The sequence below is a fragment of the Phragmites australis genome, chromosome 18, assembly GCF_958298935.1.
Source record: "Phragmites australis chromosome 18, lpPhrAust1.1, whole genome shotgun sequence".
Lineage (NCBI taxonomy): Eukaryota > Viridiplantae > Streptophyta > Magnoliopsida > Poales > Poaceae > Phragmites > Phragmites australis.
The window spans coordinates 6,406,670-6,413,564 of record NC_084938.1 but is presented as its reverse complement, the minus strand read 5'-3'; the positions used below and the strand labels follow the sequence as shown (position 1 = coordinate 6,413,564).

General features: G+C 48.3%; 1 protein-coding gene across 1 annotated transcript; it reads right to left on the bottom strand.

Moving 5' to 3' along the window:
- Positions 1 to 3,864: 3,864 nt before the first annotated feature.
- Positions 3,865 to 5,184, bottom strand: LOC133899354 (xyloglucan endotransglucosylase/hydrolase protein 24-like). The gene is made up of 3 exons (XM_062340340.1): positions 4,894 to 5,184; positions 4,538 to 4,740; positions 3,865 to 4,443 (listed from the first exon to the last, which is right to left on the bottom strand). The coding sequence occupies exons 1-3, from the start codon at positions 5,182 to 5,184 to the stop codon at positions 4,062 to 4,064; spliced, it is 876 nt and encodes a 291-aa protein (XP_062196324.1). The 3' UTR covers positions 3,865 to 4,061.
- Between the last annotated feature and the right edge of the window lie 1,711 nt (positions 5,185 to 6,895).

Here is a 6,895-nt window from a genome sequence, read left to right as displayed (position 1 = left end):
CCGCCACACCCAATTGCCATCCCTACTCTACACTAGTGGAACTCTATAATTGGACAAATGGTGCCAGCTCTAAACTAATGGAATAATGCCCACGTGCTACAAACGAACATGGGAACATGCATTGTTATTTTAGGAAGGAATGTATTTTAGTGAATGGGAGAGATGATCCCAGCCAAATAGCCCTATCACAGAATGATTGGGTCAATATACGAGTCAGATACTTATATGGGCCTAAATTTGCCGCGCTTTCCATCGTGGGCCAACACATTGGTTGGGAGGGGGTGGGCTACATCTATTTTCCTTCCACACAGTTGGACCCTAACCGGACCCAGTGATGAAACCGGTACGGAAAAATCCCACCTCGGCTCATGATCGTGTCCTGTTTTTACCTGATCATTTTTCCCACAAATGAAAATGGTTTAGGCCTCGTACCGTACGTAACACCAGAATTCCATTTTTAGATAGGATATCCCCAATGTTAGATCTCATGCCACTGCCACACATAAGGCCGTAGCACATTATGCCTGTCAGACCCCTCCTTCGAGTCACCTTGTGCAACTCATACCAGTCTCTGGATCAGTAGCTGGTACGCTCATAGTTCCAACAGAAATAGACATCATATGCATACATTGATTAAAGTACGATATTAGGGTACAATACAGAGTTCATTACAATAAAGGCATGTAGGCATAATTAAACAAAGTCTCACAGCATAACAGAGACAACGCAAAAGCGACCCAAGCTCTACAGGCAACTTGAGTGTGGACGAAACCCAACTTTTCTATTCTTCATCTTCACCTCGACGATGTCAGTCTCTGGATCATTTAAATCCACATATAGCAAGAGTGAGTATATAAGGAACTCAACAAGTCCTATCTCAAGGGGAGACATTAGATGCATAAAAGTAGATCAAAGATAAGCCTGTAGAGTCTTTAGGTTTTGCAGAAAGTTAGTTTTCGATGCAAGGTTTAATTTGCAAAAACTATCTTAAAACATTTTTTGAGGGAACACATAAGTTGAGTTTATGGGGTGGTTGGTCCTGGGGGAGATACTTCTATCCCGCTAGTTCCCACACTTCTTTTGCCTGTGGACACATAATCCGGATACTCCAAGCACATAATCAACACTTTTTGAAAACACGGGCACATTGCTCACTCACATGCCAAGGAGATACACGCACCAAAAAGAAAATTATTGTGACCGAACCATAGCATGTCCTTGACTGAGGACACAGCTATTCGGATAGGTTTAATACTCTGCAAAAGTTGCACACTTCACCCACAAGATATGCACATACTCCAACCTTAGCAACTACTGGAATTGTTATAATGAGACGCAACGTCCTCACAACATAGCCACAATATCCACCCACGGGGCACTAAGATATTAGGGGCCTTAGAATATTCAAGGGAGGGACCACTTAGCAATCCCAAAGCTCTGACATAGACTTAACAACATCACTAGCTGGACCTTGGGTTACTCACTACCCAAGTCTTCTCTTGGTCCCCCTTGCCACTACTGGTCTTCGAGTGGATACCAACTAAGTTGAAGGGTTAGGTCAAATCCTGCCCATTCAGATCATGTGGTTGTACAATTGAATACTAGGTAGGACATCACAGTGAACCAGCTCTTATATGATCGAGGTAAGTGTCTTCCAGCAAGAACAATACAAAGGCGAACCATGCTCTAAGGTAATTCTCACCTTTGTGGGGGTACCTTACTCACCCTCATTAAAAACACACTAGAGTTTCCATGAACATATCTTACACACACCAAATACACAACACTTCATGTTGTTTGCAAAGGAACGATAAACATATGTAATTATCCTGGTTCTTTCATTTGAGCAAATCAATCCTAAGCATGTAGTAAACAAGCATTCATCCAAACAATCATTATAGTTGATGTTGTGACCTTCTAGGGTTTCAACGGAATAAAGGTGACAATATCAAGGAATGGCATAAACAAGCTAGGTCACAACTACATTAGCATATTTTTAAAATTATAGTTATTAACATAAGCATGCATATCCCTGTAATTTGAAACAATGGCTCTACGGGTTGTGTTTGAAAATATAGGATCAACATGATCAATAGAGTAGAACTTACCTTTGTCGAAGTCCTCGTTCTCTCCTTCTTCAAACTCTGGATCCTCTGGGTCTTCCTCGAACACGCCCTACACTAACAAACGCAACAAACGACAAAAGCGCACACACAAGAAATCAATTAAATAATTATATTAGAAACTAATTAAATTACAAAAATTATGAAATTGACATGATTGGGTAGATCTCGTATTTAGATGAATAACGGTGGGAGAATCATAAAAAACGGAGGTAGGACGGAGGAGAAATGAGCTTTAGAAGTTTTGTCACGAGAGAAAATCACAAAAAAAGAAAAGAAAAAGAGCAGAATATTCCGATTTGGGCTTCGCTCCGCTCGGGTTAGGCTCAGCGGCTCGACTCAGCTCGGCTTAAGGGCAGGCCCACCTATCAGTGAGAGGAGAGAGGATAAGGGAGAGGGATAGGTGGCCGGCTCGGGCGAATTGAGTAGAGAGAGCGAGAGGTCGAGAGAGAGAGGGAGGAGGCGATGAAGGGGGCGGCAGGTGACGGTGGCGTTCTGGTGATGGAGGGTGGCAGCGGGCTTTGGCAAGCGGCAAGGTAGGGCGGTCATGGTCGAATCCGGCCTGGGCGGGGGCGGATCTATCAGACGACCACGAGGGCAACGGTCGGCGATGGCAAGAAAGCAGCTAAGTTATGGCTCTTGGGAGGCTTTGGGTGCGAAGGAAGAGAGAGAGAGGGGGGGGGGGAGAGGAAGAGCGGTGGAGCTCATCAGCGATGAGCTTCCATGTGATGGCGATGGAGGTGCTTTGATCGGGTGCATGAGAGGGAGAGAGGCGGTGTTGTGAGGAAGGAGGAGCAAGAGGGAACTATTCATCTTTATAGGGGGGTGACGGTATGGGCACGGTGGTGGTGCGGAGCTCGAGGCGAGGGGTAGGGCTCAAGGGACCAACGTTGGGCGCGAGGCGGCGTGGGGTGCAAGGATGGCTGCACGTGTGGTGACGGGACAGGCTACGTAGAGCAGAAAGCGGCACTGGGTCATGGGGAAGGGGGAGAGAGAGATAGAGATTTTTTTTCCCTCTGGGAGAACACGGGTGTGACAATGCCCATAAGCCAAGCCAAGCCCAGCCCAATTAACCGTTGCCAACCTTAGCTGTGATAGTGAGTTGCCCTATCGACCGCCAATCGCTCAATCCCCAACCTTCAAGTGCTCGTGCCGTGGTGTGGCTGCTTTTATGCTGCGCCGCACTGCCCACCCTGCCCTGTGCTCCGCCTGTGGCCCCTTTTCTCAAGCACGCGCTCCCTTCGGCCACACGGGTGCGCCGACCCTACTTTGGTCGATTGTGGACAGCGCTATGCTCCGATGAGCTGCCCGATCATCATTTCTGCTGTTTGGATTGTTGATCGGATTGGCGGTACAGTCGTGCTAGACGGGCAGCACCCGAGACCTTGCAAGATGAGTGGAGATAAAAAAAATGGGCTCGAAGGAGATGGTTATTATTGGAGAGCTTCTGGTTACTTTGCAGCTTAATCCTTATTGTACTTTGCTACCAGGCCAATAAGTTCTTCTCCAGTTCTTGCACCATCTTTCCTCCCAATTATATTAATTACTGGAGTAATTCTCTTACCGGAATGGAAAAAGCCATAAGGAATGTAAAAAATTAAAAGAAAAAGGAGAATATAAAAGGAAGCTAACAGGCACCTCTCGCACTATTAAGCCCATGCTCTGTGGTTAGAAGTCCTCAAATATAGCACAATCTGCTTGGCCCAATTCTGTGGTTAAGAGGCAGTTACACAGCTTAGCGCACAGTTCAAATAAGAGGATGGCTGCCAACAAGAGAAACTTACATGCCAATTCTGAAACAAAAAATTGTTACAGGTCAAAAGAGAAGGAAAACTAAAATATGAATTTTAAGTACGATAAATGGATGAAATAATTTAAAATCTAGGTTGGAACAATTTAATTTTCGCTTAATTTACAAACGAACGACACATTGTCTAGCTAGTCCGTGGTGCATTCTTTGGGGAGCCCCTTGTCCTTGAACCGGTTGTGATCCCTGCAGTAGTCGTAGATCATGTGGTCCTCCCGCGCCCGCTGCAGCGCCGACGCGTCCAGTGCCTGCTCAAACAGCACCGACTCCGGCGGCTCGTCGCCGCACCACGCCACGCCGGGTGACGGCACGCACGGCGTCACGCGGAGGTTGCGGTAGTAGGCGTAGAATGGCGCCTGCGTCCAGTCCGTCTTGACGCGCCCGCCCTGCGTCGCCCAGTCGTCGGCGTTCCACAGGGTCCCGTACAGCCGCATCCGCTGCCACGTCGGGAACGGCACGCCGCGCGCCGCGTCGTTCTTGTAGTCGCGTACCGGCACGCCGTCGATGAGGATCCTGCCGACGAGTATTGCGATCGACGCGGAAGGCAACGGTGTCAGTTCGAGCCCTCGCGAACAATATAATTCAAGTGAAGTTGCACGATGCTTACAGGACGTGCTTGGGGTTCCAGACGATGGAGTAGGTGTGGAAGTCAGCGGTGGGGTCGAACCAGAGCCGGAACTGCTGCTCACGGCGGCCGACACCGTTGACGAAGATGTTTGTGTGCAGCGTGTACGGCTCGCCGGTGACGTTGCCGAGGAACTCCAGGTCTACCTCGTCGTGGTACTCCCACGGCACTTCATCCGGCATCAGCTGCGCATTCATCCATCCACGCAGGTCGCACATCAGAGGCAAGTGCAAGAATGCGCATGCAAGCGTTAAGAGCATGCATGGGTGGTGTCCGCGGTCACCGCCACCAGACGAAGACATTGGATGCAGCGAGGCGAGACGGTAGGGAAGACTTACATAGACCGTGGTGACGGTGCCGGCGGAGTTGTTGGCGATGAGCATCATGTCGATGTCGAACCGGCCGTAGAGGTACGCGTCCTTGGTTTGGAAGCCCGAGCCGTGGGTCTCGTCGAGGCAGAGCGCGAGCGTGTCGACGTCCCCGTCCATGTAGAAGAAGCTGTGGTCCGCGCCCCACGTCTGCTCGATGTCGTCGTAAAGCAACGCCACGGCCCTTGGAGCCGCCATAGCCATGACAAGCAACGCCACCACCAGCATGCAATGCATACAAGAAGATGGGAACAATACCATGGCTAGTTGGCTACCGGCTAATTTACTCCGGAACCGAATGCTAGAGACCAACTTGTTCGTGTTTTGCTGTTGTTTCCAATTTGGGTTTTGCGCGTATTTATAACGAACGGGAACGGATCGATGGAGATGGTCACATGTAGAAGATGGCAGGGAACAGGGCATGTTCCTGAGAATGTTGGAGAGGCATTGCATGTTAGGATCCATGCGATGTCAGGCTGGCCAGGTGAGGTTTGCATGCTTCATGGAAGCTAGCTGCGCCTTGCTTAATCCATCCAATGGCGCGTCGCCGTTGACCTCGTTACCTACCTCACCTACCTGCATGCTTCTCCGATGTAAAAGTGGCTTATTTATCTCAGCATATACACAGTGTTCTTGTCCGAAAATAGAAAGTGTACGTGAATTAGTACCAAGTGTGTGCATGTGGTGTTACTTGGTAAAGCTGCACATGGAACAAACTAGATAGCGCGTGATGGTTTCAAATCCATGGTAGCAATAGGTTTAGGATTGATTGGTTGTCTGAAGCTACATTCTGGCCATGGGTCCAAAAACACCTGGTCAGCTATGCATTGCCACAAACCAGCTCCTCCCTGGGCCAGGGGTGGATCCACCGTGCGAGCCGAGGGGGCTCAAGCCCCTATCCCTAGGCGTACCTTGGAGCCCCTCCAAACCTCCTCTTCAATTTTTTAGACTAGGAAGTGAAAAAAAGAAGAAGAAGATGAGGAGAAGAAAGAAAAAGAGGGAGAACCCCTTGCTTGGTGGCTTTACATCCGCCACTGCATCGGGCCTATTTGAAAGATAGGGAATACTATAGGAGTTTTTTGTATTTAGTTCAAATCTGAACAGAATCCTAACTAGATCCCAATCCCCGTTTCCAACTTTGTGGAATACTTGTTTTGTGATCTGCATCATGCATGCACACGCAACACCGCAGTTAATCTCAAAATCAAAACCCCAACTGATTGATGGGAACAACGCACCCGGAAATTCACATATGTATCTGAACTGAACTAGCCGCGTGTATGCAAGCGTCTTAAGCCGAGCCCGTCTACCAGAGCACCCATGCTTGCATTGGGTTGCACATGTGCGGACGAGCAAAGAGCAGCGACAATATCGATCATTAGGGGTAACATGTGCCATCGACGTCACCACGAGCACTGCATGTGTTACATTCAAAGGTGATGAACCTACCTCTAAGATCGAGATTAGCAATTAAAGAGGGGTGAATAGACGCCCACTACGTGAAAAACCTCAAAAGTGACGGGTCATAAGCTAAATAACTGACAGGTGCAAAACCCGTCATCCCAAACGCGTCACTGATGACTACACATATGAGACGGGTGCACACCTGTCACCAATAACGCACATAGTGATAGGTCTGGATTAAGACACATCACTGATGACTACATATAAGTGATGGGTCTAGATCTAGATCCGTCACTTATGAGCAATTAAAAAACAAAAAAAATATAAAAGAACAACTAAAAAACTGACCAACAAGAACAACAAATGGTCAATGTTAGATCGTCATGAGAAAAATGCCATCTAAGATTCTCACAGAGGAATAGAGAAACAATCTCCTGGCAGTTCATCAGCCAGCACAGCTGCTCCCTCTCCAAGTCCGTTAGCCACGGATGCGCCTGCGTGCCAAAGACACAGATGCAAATATATGCTTACATGGCTCGATTCGTTTAAGACTCAGGTGCAGCACAAG

Excerpts from the sequence above, each read along its gene's own strand:
- LOC133899354 (XM_062340340.1), bottom strand. The coding sequence starts at position 5,184 with ATGGTATTGTTCCCATCTTCTTGTATGCATTGCATGCTGGTGGTGGCG. Across the intron at positions 4,741-4,893 it reads GCACCGTCACCACGGTCTAT|CTGATGCCGGATGAAGTGCC; the intron begins GTAAGTCTTCCC and ends ATGAATGCGCAG. Across the intron at positions 4,444-4,537 it reads TGGAACCCCAAGCACGTCCT|GATCCTCATCGACGGCGTGC; the intron begins GTAAGCATCGTG and ends ACTCGTCGGCAG.